Raw genomic sequence first — 21,012 nt, forward strand, 5'->3', positions numbered from 1 at the left:
TTCTCTCAGAACGCTTGTAAGGAATGCCTCGCAAGTACTGGCCGGTTGCCCGCAAAATGCTTCGTGAGCTATAGCGGTCGTTAAGAGCAAAAGCCAGCCAATAGAGATTGCGAACATGCCATCAGCAAAGGTGAACGTCCAATGGCAAAGACGTTTCACAAACGTAAATTGCGTCTAAGAGTTTGTATCACATTTATGTAATATGTTTGTTGCACTTTAACCACATACAGTCCTGCACTGATGTACGCTGAAAATAAGAACAGATTGCTCAGTAGATATCTGTCTAGGTGAAAGTGGGGCGCGGTTCCTCTGCGTTCAAGTTGCTCCGCCTTTTGGCGCTTGTTCGTTTCGTTTTGGTCGCCGTGATGCCAACTCTAGGGATTCATAAGCAGATGTAGCGGTTTTCGGGTCTGTTTAGGGATTTAGCGCCATTCTCGAAGCATCTAGGGATCTTTTAAAGATGCACTTATCTAGCCATTTACGCCGCTATGCGTATTCATAAGTAGACTTTAGCAAGGCTGCTGGAGCCAGCTGCTCCTCTCTAGCACTACCAGCGGCAGTGGAGCCCGGAGTGGTGGTTGCTTGAAATATATACAGCGACGCTGTAGTCACTCGCGACTGCTTTCAATTTTGGCAGCATCGTAATGGGTGCGGGGGTTCTCTCGACGGCCGTATGGGGCACGTCTTCCGGCTGGCCTGCATAATCTAGGCGGCTCAAAGTGTTTCTTCTTGACCAAAAAGGCGCGTTCTGCGCTGGCACCTATGCTTCGTTTTGGAAACGTTGTTTACTCTTCTTCGCGAAAGAGGGCGAAGAATTGTCGCGGCAGGGTATTACAGCTGTCGCACAGCGCATGTAAAAGCGAAACTTGTGAAGCTTGGCCAGATTTGTCTTTTGCGCGCTGGAGAACGCATGCTCGGCAGTTTACAATAATACTGCTTTCACGGCATCTCATACGTTCAGGGCTCCAAGAGCTCTGCGTACAGTATACGCATTACCAAAGTAAATGGCAACTTGTTGAACGTGCGGCGGCGAGCAAGGTGAGCCGAGTAAAAAGAAGCAAATTTGATCTATCATTCAATAGGAACGTATAAAGATGCGAATAGAAGCGCGCACAAAGCTCTGGTGACCCGTAAAGGATAACGTCGTCACTGCATAACAATTTTAGGGATTTTTTTTATGCACTCTCGGGATAACACGGTGGGTCGCTGTCCCGACGTAATCTACAGTGGCTGCAGGCATGCACGTACCGGCCCTCCTGAATTCGGCCATGAAGCCCCGCTTGGTGAGCTGCTTCTTCAGGACCTGGTTGCAGGTGGTGAGCGTGAGGTTGACGAGCGTGCGCGAGCCGTCGGTGACCAGGTAGGGCGGCGCGTCGCCCTGGCGCTCGATGGCGAACCGGGCGCCGTCCGAGTGGCGCCACGCCGACGCGCGCACCGCGGCGCGGCAGCCCGGCACGGCCGCGTAGGCGCCCCAGTGCAGCACGTCGTACTCGAGGAACACCAGCTCCATCACGTCGCCGGGCTCCACGGACACGGTCCACAGGTAGCGGTGGAATGGCGGCGGGTACGAGGACGGGTAGCCCGAGCTCGTGATCGTCACCGGCGCCACGAAGCTGCCGCGGAACACGTCTGCCGGGAGTCGCGAAGCTCTTGGACACTTCGAACACGCAAACGGCACAACACGTTCACTGCGTCGTTTTTTTTTTTTTATCAGTGCGCCCTACCTCCCATCCGCTGACCTCACCTGTGTCTCGCCTGACTAAAGAGCCCGAAAATTTATCTACTAGAGGCAGAAACACACACACACACACACACACACACACACACACACACACACATATATATATATATATATATATATATATATACATATATATATATATATTCGCGTACATGCAAATGATTTGACTTCGCACAGCTAAGTTGCCTCTGCAGTCCTACGCCAACTCTTGAGAAAGAGAGAAGAGTTACTGATAGTTTAGACAGGTTAGCCGAGAGCTAAAAACTTGGCACGAGGAGACAGAGAGAGAGAAAAGGGGCCAGGAGGTTAACAAGAATCAGGTCTCTTGTTTGTGACCCTGCATGTGGGATTGGGAAGATGGGGTTAGAAAGAAGGGAAGATGCCACGAAAAAAAAAAAGAAGGGACAGGAAGTAAAGGCTTTCACTGAGTCTGGTGGATCGCACGAAGCACAACAATATTTGATCAGTCTTCTGAAAGAATATAGGACTCGTCGTATTTCTCCACGTGTATGCACAGAATGAAGGACAAAAGAACGACAGTGAGAGAAAGAAAGAACGCAAACGCACATGTGAAACATACTTGCACGTGAACTAAGATTTTTACCGCACGAATGCTCGAAGCGACACAGAAGCAGCCACGGTCGCATGCTGCTCGAGGCGCGTGTCGCGAAGTCATCCAGGCTGAGGCGAGTACAAATTACGCGCGCCTGATCCTCGTCGCATGCACTGCAAATACGATACCAGTGCGCACGCAAGTTTTAATAATGCACGCTGCAAAAGTCCTTAAATACGGCACGTACATTCTGCAAGGTGAATCTGTACAAGAAATGCCTGTGTGCGGCCAATCGTAACAATGCGTTTTTCCATCAAGTCTGCTTTTTTAGTGAGAACGGAGCGGAAATGCACTAGAAGTATACACGCAACGCGGGCGCGGTGTCTGCCTTCTTTTAAACCGCCTCAGCCCAGTGGCGCTTCTAGCTATGTTTACCGAATTACTCCCATTTCACTTCTCTTTGCGTCGCACACGGGTTTATGTTCTCGCGGACAAATGGGCCCTCCCCTCTCTCTTAACAAAATAATGATGGTGTGCCCGCTACGATTACTACACTGTGCAATCAGAAACAGATGGAAAATGGCCCTTTGAGCTGCGGCAATGCCGTTAAGCTGCAGGTTAGCGATCAGACGTGCTGTGAGCGGACGTCGCACAATAAGACGACGAAGATGCCGCAATGCTTTTGTCAAGTGGACGCCTGAGCGTGTTTTTTTTTTTTCTTTTGTGCCTGCGTGCGTGCGTGCGTGTGTATGCGGCGCTAGTGCTGAGCCTCCCAGTTACCTCATCTCGCGTATATCCCCACCACGGCATATGCCCGCTCCGCATAACAGACTCGTGGTTCGTCTGTCGAGGGTCGGTGCTCCGGATGCCCGACAATGGCGATGACGACGACCAGCATTGCGCGACATACATTGACGAAACGGACTTTGGCGCGCCAGCGGAAGCGCCGCTATACTGCATCACGATTTTGGATATAGGGCTAGCCGTCTCACAATGTGAACACCGTGTCGGGACACAGCAGCGTTTGGAAAAAGGAGCAGCGACTTTTTGGTGTCGCTTCGTCGGCTATAGACGCTTTATCGCTGAACGTAAGTGGATTTAGCCGCTCCGATACTGATCCATTTTCCTGATCCACATTTACTGATTTAATGCTGCTCTCGCGGTCTCAGCGCGCGTCGCTTCTTCTTCTCGTCACGGCTGCCCTCTCTGACGCACAGGCCAGCATGAGTAGCCTTTACACTACATACTAACCTTCCCGCGCCCGAACAAGAAAGAGCGCCTGTGCGCCGAGAGTTACCTCGAGGAAACGGTGGCTCTTTGCTAACGACCCGCTCGGGAACAACGCCATCCGCGCCAAGGTTCGAGCTGCTCGCCGCTCGTGACGGGCAAGCGCGCTCCCAGAGCGCGTGGAACAGCCCACGAACGAGACAAGGCAAACAGCCAGGCCAATTTCTGCGCGGTGCATTCGGCGCACGCGATGGCCGTTTGGTGATATCTGGTCGAGCGTAAACACAGGTGGTCTGAACGGTTGAAACGAGCGAGAAAAGGCATTTCCGAGCGCTTTCTGAGACGGACGAGGTGCGCCCACAAACGGGTGTCAGAACTTGGTTACCGCGTGATGCGTGTGTCGAACAGCGCGATGGGCAAGACTCACGGAGGGGCGATATAGCCCTGACGTCCACGCATAAAGGCACAGAAAAGAAAATGTATAATTGCCAAGGTCATCGCTTTTGGACTGGATAACAGAGGACAGATTTGAGCTGTGTCCGACAAGTTGGCATCCGATCTTTTGTTCACCTATTGGTCCTGAAACCGAGAAGCATTTCGTCTCAACATGAAATCGCTTGAGACGACTTGCGTTATTAAGGGCTCATTTTTCAGCTCACAAGTGGAGGTTTAATTCCAGATTATACGAAGCGGAATGTACAAATGCAAAACAGCACGAGCATTCGAAATAACAACACCTGGTTCGACGGAATCCACTCACACGACGTGGCGCCTCTGTGTTTTAACTGCGCGAACCGACGTCAGTGTTTCCGCATGATTTCAAGTTCTACGCAGAACACGCGACAGTTACGCGTACAGGTCATGGGTTACGTAGCACGTGTACTACATGTTCTGAAACGGCTCCGCAATCAGCTGTGCCGAGAGGTACGCTGGAACCTAAACTGTGATGTTTGGGCACAGGTTCCTAGATACAGTTCGTTGTCTCCGGACATACGGATGCACCTACCGCCTGGGTTACCAGGACGTGAACAGACCATGCTGTACCATCTGCGGCTAGGCATTGCATTTACGAACTCATACGCTTTCCTCATTAGAATGGCCAACAGCCCCAAGTGCGACACATGCAACAGCGATGAGACGCTCGCACATATTATCTGTGTCTGCCCGCGATATAGAGCCCAGAGACAAGTGATGTGAAGAGTATTGGACCAGTATTGGATCGTCCACTATCAGAACTGAACGCTTTACGTCAGTGCTCCGAAAGAACATCCGCGCTGAAGGCCTTACTCGCGTTATTAAGCTTCCTGCGGTCTACAGGGCTTCACGATAGACTTTAAGAACGCCGTCTCCTACCGCTCTACATTGTACGCGGTTTATTCGTGCTTGTCTCTCTTTCTCTCTATCTCCCCCTTCCACTCTCTTTCTCTTCTTATCCCCCTTAACCCTTCCGCCAGTGAAGGGTAGGCAACCGAAACTAGCTCTGGCCCTGCCTTTCTAAGCATTCTCTCTCTCTCACCTGTATGTTGAGGGCGATTGCAAGCGCGCATGATGAACGTTCGTGGAGGCCAGTTTGGGCGTATGCCGAAGCGCATTCGAGGGCGGAGGATCACGCGGAGCGGTTGTCAGGCGGTCACTCACCCACGTGACCCGTGGCTCGGCAGACGAGCGGCCCGAGCGTGTGCTTGCCGGCCTCGTTGGCCTCGCCGGTGTCGCCGAAGCGCAGCTGCAGCACGGGGAGCCGCCGGGCGTCCAGCAGGAGGCCCGCGTCCTCCAGCCACACCTGCTTGACGTTGGCGTCACAGTTGCACGTCGAGTTGCGCCGCGTGCGCAGGCAGTGCGGGTGGCAGCCGCAGCTGCGGCTGTCCGTCTCGGCGCCGCCCCAGTAGAACTGGTCCCGCCAGTCTCGGCCAACCCACCTGCGCCGAGTTCGAGCCGCTTTCAAGGCATTCCCTGCTTGTATGGAAGCGCAGTCTATAGCAGCTACGGCGACCAAGTGTGAGTGAGAGAGCGCACCAGCTGTCGAGTCCGGGCGGGTACCAGAATCCGAACATGGCGCCCTTGCAGTCCCAGCGGACGAGCTGCTGGCAGGAGAACATGCTGTCGATGAGTGTCGTCAAGTGTCGCTCGGTCGCGTCCCCGTAGGTGACGTTTCGCGAGTAAGAGCCCGGCGGCTCCTTGCCGCGCACCTGCAGCGTCTCCTCGAGGTCGTGGTGCACGACGGTGAGCACCTGGAACAGCTCGCGGCCGTCTCCCATCTCGCAGTCTACCCAGATGGGCCTCAGGGGACCGTCGCCGTCCACGTCGATCTGGTAGGTGCCTGAAGTGCGCACCTTGTGGTGCACCCACAGGTCGTTGCAGTTGCTCCGGTTCAGGTGGCCTGCGAGCACGAGATACGTACGATAAACACAGTGCCTTGCCGTGTGAGGCACCCAACTGGCCTGCCTGAGGACAAAAAAGAAAAACATACCGGAACAAATATTCGCGACAGGATCAGGCATGTATATGCTGCAGCAACATGTGGCAATGACTCAGCACATCGTAAACGAATGCCAAAATTTTCGCCCAGGCGAGACCCGTGCAGAACGTCCACCTTCCAGAAGAACTGGGATTCAAAGCCTACGGAAGCATTAACGGGTCAGCAATCGAGATAAGCAACAGACGTTTAGAGTGTACTGGTGAGAAAAAAAGCAGGACATGTATTGATGGAACCGGAGTCGTTACCGGCATTGACGATATAGATGTAAATGTTTTAAAGAAGAGAAAAAAGCTCAAGCAGAGATAGGCAAAATGCGAGACTACAAAAAAGACACCTAATACCTGATTAGGTCAAGTAGGCAAGGTGACTATATTTGTCGTCGCCACGTTTCAAAGGGGACGCCAATATAAATCGTCATCACGATCACACGCGGGTAACTCATATGTGCAATAGTCGAGGTTGGTATGAATATTCAGAGTTGATCAAGTTATGTAATGCCTAGAACAAATCACCAGTGGTCTCTTAGAGTGACGGCGAAATGAAGGAAAGCACAGTCCAGGACGACAAGATGGAGAGATGCAATTGTCAAAATTTTCGCCGTAGGATGAATTCCGCTGCCGCAGGGCATCCACCTTCGTCGTACAGAGTAGTGATGGTGGTTCTTACGTGGCAAAATGACAACGTAATTGATCTTTGAGAGTTTACCTATCGACTATCTCGTTTATGGACTTCTTTCACGTGTCACGCCTGAGCAAATATATTAATTCGTCGTGGAAACAAGCTTTGCACTGGAGCGCCAAACTTGGCGCAAACCTTCCTTTATTCTCCATTCTTGACTAACTTAGAATACTGAGCAACTTATCCACGCGCGAAATATTGAGCAAATATAAAATGCTAAGTGGCTAAAAATGATCATGCTGACATGAATGTCAAGCGTGAGAAGAGATTGTAGACTTACAAATGACAGCCTTCGAACAGCAAGAAACGGTGTGGATTTTGTGGTCAAGTTCGGGAGTATAACAGTAGAAGACGCTTTGGCCATGAGACAAGAGCTACACATGCGGAGAAGAAAATGTTGATTCTAATCGGAAGAAAAAAAAAACTTGCTCGCTACTAACTGAAAGAGGTCACAAGACACTATGCAGAAAGACTTTGAATTAAATGAAGGGTGCAAGGAAATGATTGAAGAAGACGTAATGAAAATAACTTACAGTTTCGTCCGTAACGCACAAACCAGTGACGCGATAACTGGCGAAATATAATGCGCAGCGAGCTATCGACTCATTACGGTATTTCTCGGAGTGATCATTTGCAGGTGCGAGCAATCTTCTTTACAGAAGTAAAAACGTGTGAGTCGTATTCGTTCGTGGAATTATCACCATAGCTTATTTAAAAGTGCTACAGTTGAACTGTCGTTCCTTGGCTTCTGCTTCAACAGACTTAAATTGTTTAACAACGCAGCTTAATCCTAACGTCATAATCTTGCAAGAAACCTGGCTTACTAATGAGAAAGTTTTTCATTTAAGGATGTTCGACCTTTTCTTTTATATCGCCTTTCACTAGGAGGTGGTTTAATGATATTGTTGTCATCTAAATTTTGTCGCAAGGCGGAAACATGTCTTCAGATGATGTCCCAAGAATGTGAAATTTTGGCAGCGGACCTCGGCATCCCAGGCTACCGTTCATTTTCCATTATAAACGCATGTTTCCCTACAGACGTTCACAACACACACCCATTGGACAGTGCGTTCGCTAGCTGAAAAAGCCCTTACTCGCACCACGTGTCATGGGGTACGCGTCTATGGGACTGGACCACAGATATATTTCCTGCCTAAACATGAGGCAGCCTGCATTTGTTCGCGGGCAGTCTTGCTCAATGTTAAGTTTGACTTTTTCTAGCATAAGTGTTGCTTTGACATCTTGGGCTACAATTGATTTCTGTACAAACAGTGATCATCTTCCGGTGTCCTTTGAAGTTGCATGCCCATCAACATCAGCTGAAAGACACGGCATAATATTTGTTAATTGCAAATAGTTTAAACACTGCTTGCGCTCAACTATTGCGTCACTTGCTGATAGCGAAGAAATTGGGTTGAATATTTGTTCAGCGCCTTAGATATCCGGAAAAAAGTCTGAGTTCGTAATTCAGTCAGCTAAACGTTACTCATCGAGCCCTTGGTGGAGTACGGAGTGCACACGAGATAATCGAAGAAGGAAAGCTGCTTGGAAAAAACCTCTAGATAATCACAGCACACAAAATTGCAAGGATTATCAATTTATTTCGGCAACCTTCAAACGTACGGTTACGCGCGCAAAAGATGAGTACGATAAAAACATTTCAATTATCTTTCTAAATCGAGAAGCATACATGATTTATTTAATTACCGTTGTTTTAGAAAGAGACTCCCAGTGATAGCTAATGTAGAGTCAGTCGTCTATACCTCACATCATGTGCAGGAGTCCTTACAACTATTGGCTAAAGGACTGGAAAACCGGCTGACATCGCTCCTTCAAACTTGTGTTTTTACTCCGGCATTCTAGGACTACCGAGGGGGTATCCTCTTCGGAAGTAGCACAGGTCATGTTGTGGTTGCCAACTACAGAATCTGGCCCGTACGGATTAACAAATGCAGTATTGAAGTTATTGCTCCAAGAAACTGCGAATGAGTATTTGAAGTTGTTAAACTACTCTATTAGTAATGCATGAATATCACATGAATGGAAGGTCGCCCAAAAGTATTCCGTTACTTAAAAAGCAAGGGGCAGGGTATACAATCGCCAACATAAGACCAATTGCATTTACATCAAATATGTGAAACTTATTGAAAGGGTGCTTCATGGGCATATAACAGAGGTTTTTAATCAATATCTCTTGTTGAGTCACTGTCAAATTGGATTTAGATCTGGTCAGCCAATACGACACGCGCATGTAGACCTTGAAAGTCGCATTAACATCGACCGGCAAAAAAAAAAAAAAAAAACAGTATGCGGCTTTAGTTACCTTAGATATATGCAAAGGATATGACAGTATTGAACACACAATTTTAATAAATTCGTTTGAGCGCCACGGCTTTTCAAGTTATATTTTGGCATGGGTGAATGATTTTTCAAGACAGAGTTTTCCTTCTCGCAAAGAGCAGCCAACAAGAGTTGTTCCTCAGGGTTGCTACTTTCACCGGTGTTGTTTAATATTTTATTGAGATGAATCCCCGTTCACCCAGGTGCTAGCACCTACGCTTATGTTGACCAAATTGCTTTTTTTTGTGCGTTTGCTATGGATATAGTGACATTTACTTCCCTTACCAAATTTTGCATTTCTTTCTAAGGTAACTGGAAGGCTCGCTGATTAGCTTACATTTATACCTGCTTGCTAATAAGTGCACTATTCTTGTTTTTCCCGTTAAATACCCCGTAAAAATATCGCAGAACTATCATCTAGAAGATATTCCACAAGTAGAGTAACTCAAGTACCTTGGAGTTCTTTATAACGAATCTCTCAACTGGCGGCCACATATTGAATATATTGCGACAAAAGGAGTTCGTGCAATGGGCATTTTCGCGCGAATTGAGCAACGGAAGATCAGCTATGCGAAGGCAATCACTTTTTCGTGGTATACAGGGTGCCCCGGTATATACAGGGTGTCCCAGCTAACTCTAGCCAGAGTTTAAAAATATGCAAATGCCACGTAGCTATACAGAACCAAGGTTATGTTGTTTGTCGTCGCTTGGTAGACACTCAAATTGTTTTTTATTATGCCTAATTACATAGCTAGTCTTAATTAACTAATCAGCTTCTCAAATATTATAATTAGATGAAAAGTGTTAATGAGAAAATTGTAGAGCAACATGAAAAACTCCCGATACAGCTTTCTGTTAGAAGCGCGCGAATACAGGCGAAATTGCGACGCGACCGGCCGCTCGAGGAAATATATATATATACACACATATATATTGTAACGACGTGGGATCGACGAGTATGCGTAGTATTAGATTTGGCAGACGTAGCTGTAGAGATGAACTTGGGACGACAGGGCTAGGCGAGCAGGATTTAATGGCAGTCTTTACATTTTATAACACGAGGTACATTGGCAGACTAGCGCGACTCCCATATGGAGCCCGCAAAACTAACATACAGCAAACAGTTTACGAGCACACAGCTCACTAGTACATTTCTAGCATGACAGAGCAGTCAGCTCCTGACAACGAGCACGACACGAGCACTCCCTAGCAGCCGGCAAATGCTGCTTATAAGCCCTTGCTCGACGTCATAGTTCGACGTCATTCAAGATGACCCGCCTTTTTGGAGGATGAGGTGTGCCGACTTGGAGGATGAGGTGTGCCGAATTGGAGGATGAGGTGTGTCGGAGCAGGAATGGTCGGGAAGGTTCGTCCAAGCATTGTAAACTTGCCGCCGCCTCGCACTATGGCTCACCCACCCTTATGCACGCAAGTTCGAGCCCATACACACAAAGGCTCCGGAGTCGACGACCGAGGGCTTCGTAGAACTGTGCTCCGTCTCGGGTGGTGCGGCCAAGTACCACATTCCTGAGCTGACCGCGCGCCACGTGGCCACCGGTCATGCGCAGTTCTCGGTACCGCCCAGCTTTCAGTGCCGACGTCAGAGGGCTTCGTAGAACTGCTTTGTCCCGGGTGGCTCGGCCAAGTACCAATTTCCGGAGTTGATCGCGCGCCACGTGGCTGCCGGCCGTCCGCAGTTCTCGGAAGGCGCCCCGACTGGTGGGCTTGGAACACGTGCAGCGGGCTGAAAGCTGGCACGTTGCCACCCCGTATGGCCATTCTTAACAGTAGCAGCACCGCCAAGAAACGCACTTTATCAGTCGTCCAAGGGAACAACAACAACGTCTTCTTCGTTTTCCCCGCTTCGCCTAAAAACCCGCGCTACTTCAGCGTCGTCCCCACTGGCGCATACCCACTGAATTATGGTTCTGCCAAATATAGTTGTGTCATTTGCTCCCCCTTTAGAAAAGATCATCGTCCCGATGATAGAGGCTTGGAAAGCAGCGGTAAAGAACTGCGCAGTCTTGGCAGTCCTCATAGTACGTCTTCATACGCAGCACGTGAACGACCTCGGGTAAATGCCGTCGGCGCTTTGAACAGTGCGAGCTGTCTGGAACGACTTCGTAGTTGACGTCACTGATGCGTCGGAGAACTATGTAGGGCCCGAAGTATTTGCGTAGGAGCTTTTCAGAGAGCCCACGCTGTCGAATAGGTGTCCAGACCCACACTTTGTCGCCGATGTTGTATGTTACGGCTTTGTGCCGAAGATTGTAGCGTCTGGCGTCACAGTCCTGTTGTTCGTGGATTCGCAGACGCGCAAGCTGCCTAGCTGCCTCTGCTCGGTGTGTTATCTCTTCAGCACCCGCCTCGTTGTCGTCAAATTCATGAGGGAGCATTGCGTCTAACGTTGTTGTAACCTCACGGCCGTATACGAGACTGAAGGACGTCTTGCGAGTAGTCTCTTGACGAGCCGTATTGTACGCGAAGGTGACATAAGGTAAAACCTCGTCCCAGTTCCTATGCTCTACATCTACGTACATGCTTATCATATCAGCCAATGTCCTATTGAGTCGTTCTGTCAGTCCGTTCGTTTGAGGGTGATACGCTGTTGTCTTCCGGTGGGCGGTACCACTTAGACGTAGAACGATATCTAAAAACTGGGCCATGAACGCAGTACCTCTGTCCGTGACGACTACTGCGGGAGCGCCATGCCTTAAAACGATGGATTCCAGAAAAAATCGTGCCGCTTCATCTGCTGTTGACCGTTGCAGGGCACTTGTCTCGGCATATCTAGTGAGATAATCCGTGGCAACGATTATCCACCTATTACCAGTAGTAGACGTTGGGAAGGGGCCCAGAAGGTCCATGCCTACTTGTGCAAATGGTGTGGCCGGTACCTCAACAGGATGCAGTAAGCCGGCTGGTTTGACGGATGGCGGTTTACGACGTTGGCAATCCAGACATGTCTGAACGTAACGTTTAACGACCGCAGTAAGTCTCGGCCAGTAGTAATTCTGCCGAATCCGTGCCAATGTGCGAGTGTAGCCCAAGTGCCCAGCAGTCGGCTCGTTGTGGCAGGCGTGTAAGGCGTGCAAATGACACAACTATATTTGGCAGAACCATAATTCAGCGGGTATGCGCCAGTGGGGACGACGCTGAAGTAGCGCGGGTTTTTAGGTGAAGCGGGGAAAAACGAAGAAGACGTTGTGGTTGTTCCCTTGGACGACTGATAATTTCGAATAATCCACCCATTTCTTGGCCAATCCCCCATCGTGGGTAGGAGCCACACGCATCGCAGGCTACAACAACAACAACAACAACAACATAAAGTGCGTTTCTTGGCGGTGCTGCTACGCATACTCGTCGATCCCACGTCGTTACACTGGTGGAGGTGCTGGGTATTCTTCATGCTTGGCACCCCTTCGCGGAGCCGACGATCGAGCCCGGAATCACTATCGCGCATCGAAACACCGGTCCACCGGTTCAGTCGTCGCCTGCTAGGCTTAGCGCCCGAGTCCAGTCCCCTGCAAGAAACTTCGAGAAATCGTTTGCCTCCTACAAATAACATGGCCACCGCAGCTCCATCGCAAGTAACACTACAGAATCCTATGGTACCGGAGAGCTTTCATGGTGATGCCCTTGAAGACGTCCAAGATTGGCTAGACCAGTTCGAGCGCGTCGCCCAGTATAACCATAAGACTAGCTCGGCGGACAAACTCTCGAGTGTCTATTTCTATTTGAAGGACAATGCTCGTACGTGGTACGTAAACCGGGAGAGGAGCTTTGCCACGTGGGACGACTTCCGCGCACAGCTGCTGGATACCTTTTCAAGCATCGACAGGAGGGAAAACGCGCAGCGTCTCCTTGAAATCCGCGTTCAAAAGCCCAATGAGAGTGTTACTATGTTCTCGGAAGACATGGCCCGTCTTTTCCGTAGGGCAGACCCAGACATGCCAGAGGAAAGAAAGCTGCGATATCTCCTGCGAGGAGTGAAGGAGCAACTGTTTGCCGGCCTTGTGAGAAATCCGCCGACAACAGTGGCACAGTTCACAAAAGAGGCTACAGCCATTGAACGGGCCCTGCATCAACGATACCGCCAGCATGACATGAGCAACTCGACGGCGAACACTTCCGTACTGGCTGCGAGTAACGACATGTCTCTGCGTGAAGTTGTCCGAGAAGTGGTGCGAGAAGAGCTTCGGCAGCTCGGCTTTGTGGTTGCGCCTACGGAACCGACGCCAGCGTTATCTTTTGTTGCTGATGTAGTCCGGGAGGAAGTCCGGCAAGCTTTTTCAGCGCCAGACTGTGGCAACGTTCCGCGGCGCCTCGCTTATGCGGAGGCTGTTCGCCGTCCACTCAACGCAACTTCAGCGTCGTTGACACCCATAACTACAACACCACCTACGCCACAAATAGAGCCGACATCGTCACCCTCGTCGACTCTACCGACCCCGCCGATCATGCCAGCACAAACAACGCCGTATTTTCGACATGCGCACGCCACTCCTTGGCTCCATGGAGAGTTACCGCCGAACTATCAGCGTCGGAAAACCGATTTGTGGCGCACCGTCGACTGTCGACCAGTGTGCTACCATTGTGGTGAAGCTGGACACGTCTATAGAGTTTGCCGCAAATGGAACAACTATCGCGCCGCTCAACACCCAAGCTTTCCTGCCAACTATGCTTATTCTCCGTACGACGGTCGTCGCGCTTACAACGACGCTCCTGTGAACAGTCAGCCACCAAATACGACGACGCCCCGACCACGTTCTCCTTCTCCATCTCCGGCGCGCTACAATTCGCCGACTCGCCGCAGTTTTGCCGACGTCACTAGGGGCAGATCGCCTAGCCCTCGACGGGGAAACTAGCCGCAGCGACCTCCGGGGGTGAGGTTGCCAATACTCTAACTGCTCCACATCCCCCGCTATCGACGAACGACGACGTGAAGACTACATTGACGAAAAAGACGCCCAGCACAACGACGAATACGACGGATAGAAGTACGAAAGAAGTAACTGACATCGTCAGCGCCGAGCTCATCGTTTGCATTCACGGCCACGAAATAGCCGCTCTGGTTGACACTGGCTCCCATTTTTCAAGCCTTAGCTTACAGGTCGCTGACAAACTAAGGAAGGTGAAGACACCATGGCACGGGCCCAACATAAGAACCGCCGGAGGTCAGTCGATGACACCTGTCGGGAAATGCACGGCCCGACTCTTAATCGCCGGTTCAACCTTCGTCGTCACCCTCGTCATCCTTACTGAGTGTTGTAAAGAAATTATATTGGGCATGGATTTCCTACGGGAGTACGGCGCCGTGATTAACATCCGTGACAGAAGCGTCACATTTGCCACGAGTTCGGATAATGTCACCCATGAGAAGCCACAACAACCTCGCTTACGTATTGCCGCGGACGACGTCATACTTTTGCCGCGGAGTTGCTCTCTTGCACAGGTGCGCTGTGACAGCCTGCAAAATGGGACTGGAGTAGCTGAACACATCAGTGCGTTAGCACTGAATTGTGGTGTCTCCATTGCCAGAGCACTTATCAATGTAATCGACGGAAGCGCCGAACTCTTGCTGACGAATTTTAGTAAGGAGCGCCGACACATCGTTAGAGGCACTGCTGTCGCCTATTTCGACGACGTGACAGAAATACAAGACCGCCACTTAGCGCAGGAGTCGGCATCTACAGTCCACACAGCTGCGCCTATTGTAGACGTTAATCCGACGTTAACGGCCGTTGAGCGGAACCGTCTTCTTGAGCTCATCAATCAGTACCAGGGCTGTTTCTCCTCTGCGTCAAGAGTTGGTCAAACGCCCCTTACCAAACACCGCATCATTACTGATGTTGACGCCAGACCCATCCGACAAAACCCTTATCGTGTGGCCCCAAAGGAACGCGAAGCAATACAAGAACAAGTGAAGACGATGCTGGAAGATGGCGTTATTCGACCATCTAATAGTCTGTGGGCATCACCTGTAGTTTTAGTGAAGAAGAAGGACGGTAGCCTGCGCTTCTGCGTCGACTATCGGAAGCTCAATCAAGTCACAAAGAAGGACGTTTATCCACTGCCACGTATTGATGATTCCTTGGATAGGTTGCGAAACTCGTGCTACTTTTCCTCAATGGACTTGAAAAGCGGTTATTGGCAGATCGAAGTGGATGAGAGAGACCGTGAGAAAACAGCCTTTGTGACGCCTGACGGACTTTACGAATTTCAGGTACTTCCTTTCGGTTTGTGTTCGGCGCCAGCAACATTTCAGCGTCTAATGGACACTGTGCTCTCCGGACTCAAATGGCAAACATGCCTGGTGTACTTGGATGACGTGATTGTCTTTTCCGCAACGTTCAACGAACACTTACGAAGGCTGAAAACTGTTTTTGAAGCGATACGCTCTGCCGGTCTCACTTTGAAGCCTGAGAAGTGCCATTTTGGTTTTCATGAGCTCCAGTTCCTCGGTCACGTCGTCAGTAGCCAAGGAATCCGACCTGATCCGGATAAAATTGCCGCCGTCGCTAATTTCCCGATTCCATCAGACAAAAAAGCCGTGCGACGTTTTCTGGGACTCTGTGCATATTACCGGCGATTTATTGCCAATTTCTCGCGTATCGCATGGCCGTTAACACAGCTCACCCGAGAAGATATGCCTTTTACTTGGGGCGAAGACCAGCAGCGGGCATTCCACGAGCTCCGGCAACGCATGCAATCGCCTCCCGTATTAGCACACTTCGATGAGGAAGCCCCGACGATATTGCATACAGACGCTAGTAATGTCGGTCTAGGGGCGGTGCTAGTACAATGGCAGAGCGACAGCGAAAAAGTGATTGCTTACGCCAGTAGGACACTATCCCGAGCCGAAGCTAACTACTCCACCACTGAAAAAGAATGCCTCGCAATGGTATGGGCAGTTCTGAAATTTCGTCCGTATTTATATGGTCGGTCTTTCACCGTCGTTAGTGATCACCATTCCCTCTGCTGGCTCATTAATTTGAAAGATCCTTCCGGCCGGCTCGCACGCTGGAGTCTTCGACTCCAAGAGTTCGACTTTGTTGTTACATACAAGTCGGGAAAACGGCACGCAGACGCCGACTGCCTTTTTCGGTCTCCACATAACCTATTTGCACGGGCGGTTTTCGCGTGTCTGCCAGTGCCTAATTTTAAGAAAACCATAATGCTTAGTTTTGAACATCCGGTATATATAAAGAGAGCTTTTTGAACGAAAACAAATTAAATTCCAGTATTTTAAATGCCAAAGTAACCATACGATTATTAGACACGCCTTAATGGAGGACTCGTGATTAATTTTAACCACCTGGTATTCTTCAACATGCACGTCAATATAAGTATACACGAGCATTTTGCATTTCGCCCCTATTGAAATGCGGCGGTACACTCTTAAACAAATGTACACCCTTTGGTGTGTATATTTGCCACACAACAATAATCGTCATCTGTCTTGCGTGCGCTTCCTTCCCTGAAAACGCTGCGCTCGCTACTTTCCTGTCGAGAATGCCCTGTCAAGCTGATAACGGACACGCCGTTCGTGACTTGGAAGTAACGGGCTCGCCGCGTTAAAGAAAGGAAATGCGGACAAGACAGATGACGATTATCGTTGTGTGGCAAAAGGGTGTAATTTTGGGATTAAGAGTGTAGGGCTCGAATCAGCGACATTGACGTTAGCGCCACAGCCATTGGGCTAATACACGTCGGGTGGTTATACAGAAGATGCAGAAGTGTACAACGTGCGTTTTCCTCCTAATGCTGGCATTTATAAAACTAACACTACAAAAAAAAAGTACGGATAATAGTTGGAGAGTGCTGTGCTACGCGAGCGCGCCGTCAAAGCGCGAGAAAACGTATGAAAATGTAGCTATTCTAGCCGGAGCGTAGCAGACGACAAAGGGGCGTCTCATCACTGACGTCACCAGCGCCATTCGCAGCGCCGCCATCGGTCGTGCACGAGGCAATGGAGGCACGGACCGCATGACTCTTTTGAGAGAGCTCAGTTGTGAGGCAGGCTTGACCGGCAGGATATGAGTGCGTTTGTTTATGACCGTTGTCAGGATTGGGGGCTCAATGCCATCGCTCGTAACCCGTTGTCAAGATTGGAGTCCGGCATGAATTAGAAGGTAGCTGGCCCATGCCGTCGTCCAACTTATCCACGCTGAGGGTGTTGGTGAAGCGAAGGACTGCTTCTCATCGAGAACGAGGAATATGGGTTTATTTACAGTATCTACATGCAGTTCATCAGTCTAGCATGACTGCGAGAGAAACTACATCAGTCTAACATGACTGCTTGAGAAAGAATGCACTGAGCAGCCGCACAACAGCTGTTTATAAACACTCGGTCCTCCCCCGATACCCAGGTGACGCAAACGGCCGTCCAGTCATCGTAAACAAGTCGCCTCTCTGCGGGACGGCTTACACACACACACTCACACACACACTTTCTTGCGCGAGGTTCACGGTCCCCAACCGAGGTCAGCCGGACTTCGTCGAACTCGGGGCCCACGTCAGGAAAGGTGCCCTTTATTAGCTGACCCCCGCAGCGCGGTCAGTTACCCATTGTCTTGCGTCTCGAACGGCGCGTGGGAAGGGGTCTCCGTCGACGTTCCCGTGGCAACTCCCCTGCTCATAGCAGATCAGGTGGGCGGTGGCGGGTTCAGGCACAAAGCCTGCTTCGTCGCACTCATCTTGGCTCCAGCGACGGAGAGTCGAGGACGCGCGCACTGTTCTCCACACACAGTCGACTTAGTCACGCCGTGGCTAAAGGTTTGCGGCGGTGCTCCGGGAAAGGTTGCCGCCGCTGTCGCAACTGGCTGGCAAAACTTGCACCTCAGCGGGCCGTTCTTAACACCGTCGCCACTAATCTCCTGTCCTGCTTAGGTCATCATCATCCTGTTCGTGAATAAAGTTTATTCTTTCTCTTTTCCTTCCATTTGCCACTTAAAGCGTATTTTTTCTCAGGGGCGGCGATGTGTTGGATTCCTACCACAGACTTGAGCAGAAAGATAGAACGAGAACAACACGTTAAAAACGTTTACACTCTTTGGGGTGTGTCTTGTCCCGAAGCAATAATCGTCATCTGTATACGTACATTTGCTTTCTCAAACGCTGCGCCGCCCGGTATTTCCCAGGTCACGACAGGCATGCACGTAATAAACGTGGCATTTCATTCTTGACAGGATAGTAGTGAAAGAGTTTTCAAGAAAGAAAACGCAAGCCATGCAGAGGACGGTTATTATTTGAGCATAAGATACACTCCAAAGAGTGTAAATGTTTTTTTAAGTGAATACGCACAAACCTCAACAAACATCCGATCCTTGGCCGGTGCCTCGCCAAAACTGAGGCCCTTCTTTCGCACGCCCCCCTTGTGGATAGTGTCAGAGCGAATGTCACAGGCGTGGTTGTCCTTCTTGCATTTCTTTCCCAGTTTCTCCTCCTATGTACCGTGATCATAGTAAAAACGGCGACAAAGTGAGACCTTGAACTTCGCCGCTCAGCGCCCAGGCTCGCTAGCCCGATGTATCAGCGTTCGTTATTGTTCGCTCGCACGAAGCGTCAGGCGCCAAACCACATAAGAAATTCAGCAAGGTGCACGCCTCGCCCCAGCAGGTCGGCAAACAGGCTTCGCGTTAATAAGCTTTTCATAAGGTCGCTCCGACCGCGAAAGATGGAACGCACGAGAAGCGCTGGGAAGTCGGTGTGTGTTCCGCGTACCGGAAACGTGCGACGCAGCGCAGAGCTTTCTTTTGCCCTTCATGTCGTGCTCCTAAATTAAAGTGAACAAACTAGACGGCAACAGGCCGTCGTGAGAAGACACCGAGCGCAAAGGGCTCCTTCCCGTGTAATTGCTCGCCGCTGGTCACTGGCGCCTCTGCTCACAGGCAAGACGCAGCAGAACAGAACGGGTTCAGGCCAGGCTGACGCATATAGGAGAGATGCTGGTAGACTTCGCAGAAAGGAATAAGTTGCGAATAATGAGCACCTTTTTCAGGAAGCGTAGCAACATAAAGTGGACCTGGAAAAGCCCTAACGGTGAAACAAGAAATGCAATTGATTGCATACTTTCTGCCGATCCCAGCATATATAGTGCAGGATGTAGAAGTGTGATAGGTAGGGTAAAGTGCAGTGATCATAGGTTAGTGAGGGCTAAGATTCACCTCTATTTGAAGAGAGAAAGAGTAAAACTGGTCAAGAAGAAACAGGTCAACCTAGAGGCAGTAAGGGTAAAAACATACTGGTACTTCAGGCTGGTACTTGCAAACAAGTATGCAGCCTTAGAACAGAGACATGATGATGACATAGATATAATGAATGAAACCCTAACTAGGCTGGCTTCAGAAGCAGCATTTGAAGTGGGTGGTAATGCACCAAGGCAACCAATAGGCGAGCTCTCCCAAGTAACGAAAGACCTCATAAAGAAACGACAAAGAATGAAAGTAATGATATGTAGTGTTTATTGGCGCAAGGGTCAAGTGTGGCCAAAGAGCGCCAAGAATGAAAGTGTCCAACTCAAGAGATAAGATAGAATTCGCGGAGCTGTCAAAACTGATCAACAACGCGAAAGTAAGGGATATTCGAAATTATAACGTGAGAAATACTGAAGAAGCCATAAGAAATGGTCGCAGCCTGAAATCAGCCAGAAAGAAACTTGGTATAGGACAAACCAAGATTTATGCATTGATAGGCAAGTGGGGTAATGTCATCAGCAATTTCGAAGGTATAGTAATAGCAGCGGAACAATTCTATACTGACCTGTACAGTACCCAGAGGGGTCAGGATACCTCCATTAGGAGCACTAATGATCAGGATACAGAAACTGCTTCTATAACTAGCGATGAGGTCAGAAGGGCCTTGCAAAACATGAAACTGGGAAGAGCGGCAGGAGAAGACGGAATGACAGTCGATTTAATCAAAGATGGAGGAGACATAATGCTAGGAAAACTGGCGGCCCTCTATACGAAATATCTATCGACTGCAAGGGCCCCAGAAAACTGGAAGAATGCAAACATACTAATCCACAAAAAGAGAGATGTTAAAGAATTGAAAAATTATAGGCCCATTAGCTTACTCCCAGTATTATATAAAATATTCACCAAGATAACTTGCAAGAGAATAAGGGCAACACTGGACTTTAGCCAACCAAGGAAACAGGCTGGCTTCAGGAAGGTATACCCTACAATGGATCACATCCAAGTCATTCATCAGGTAATCAAGAAATCCGCAGAGTACAATCAGCCTCTCTATGTGGCTTTCATAGATTACGAAAAGTCATTTGGTTCAGTAGAGATACCAGCAGTCAGAGAGGCATTACGTAATCAAGAAGTACAGACCGCTAACGTAAATATCCTGGAAAATAACTACAGAGATTGCACAGCTACCTTAATCCTGCACAAGAAAAGTATGAAGATGCCTATAATGAAAGGGGTCAGACAACGAGACATTATCTCTCCAATGCTATTCACGACATGCTTGGCAGAAGTATTCAAGCTATTAAACTACAAAGCCTTAGGAGTAAGGATCGACGGCGAATATTTCAGCGACCTTCGGTTTGCCGATGACATTGTTCTATTCAGCAATACTACAGACGAGTTACAACAAATGATTGAGGACCTTAACAAAGAGAGTGCAAGAGTGGGGTTGAAGATTAATATGCAGAAGAACAAAGATAATGATGAATAACCGGGCAAGGGAACAAGAGTTTAAGATCGCAAGTCAGCCTTCAGAGTCTGTAAAGGAGTACGTTTACCTAGGTCAACTAATCACAAGAAATCCTGACCATGAGAAGGAAATTCACAGAAGCATAAAAGTCGGTTGGATCGCATACGGCAGACATTATCAGTTCCTGACTGGAAGCTCACCATTATCCTTGAAAAGGAAGGTGTACAATCAGTGCATTTTACCGGTGTTGACATATGGGGCAGAGACTTGGAGACTGACAAAGAAGCTTCAGAACAAGTTAAGGACTGCTCAAAGAGCGATTGAATG

At 49.4% G+C, this 21,012-nt stretch overlaps 1 protein-coding gene across 9 annotated transcripts in view; it reads right to left on the reverse strand.

Moving 5' to 3' along the window:
* Positions 1 to 21,012, reverse strand: part of LOC126532264 (uncharacterized) — a 253,753-nt gene that overhangs the window by 154,690 nt on the left and 78,051 nt on the right. For all 9 annotated transcript variants that reach the window (XM_072288492.1, XM_072288496.1, XM_072288493.1 and 6 more), the window contains exons 3-5: positions 5,535 to 5,898; positions 5,160 to 5,437; positions 1,249 to 1,629 (exon numbers count right to left, since the gene is read on the reverse strand). In XM_072288492.1, coding sequence (XP_072144593.1) covers positions 1,249 to 1,629; positions 5,160 to 5,437; positions 5,535 to 5,898 — 1,023 coding nt within the window. The remainder of the gene's footprint in view (positions 1 to 1,248; positions 1,630 to 5,159; positions 5,438 to 5,534; positions 5,899 to 21,012) is intronic.

Source organism: Dermacentor andersoni, chromosome 5 (assembly GCF_023375885.2).
Source record: "Dermacentor andersoni chromosome 5, qqDerAnde1_hic_scaffold, whole genome shotgun sequence".
Lineage (NCBI taxonomy): Eukaryota > Metazoa > Arthropoda > Arachnida > Ixodida > Ixodidae > Dermacentor > Dermacentor andersoni.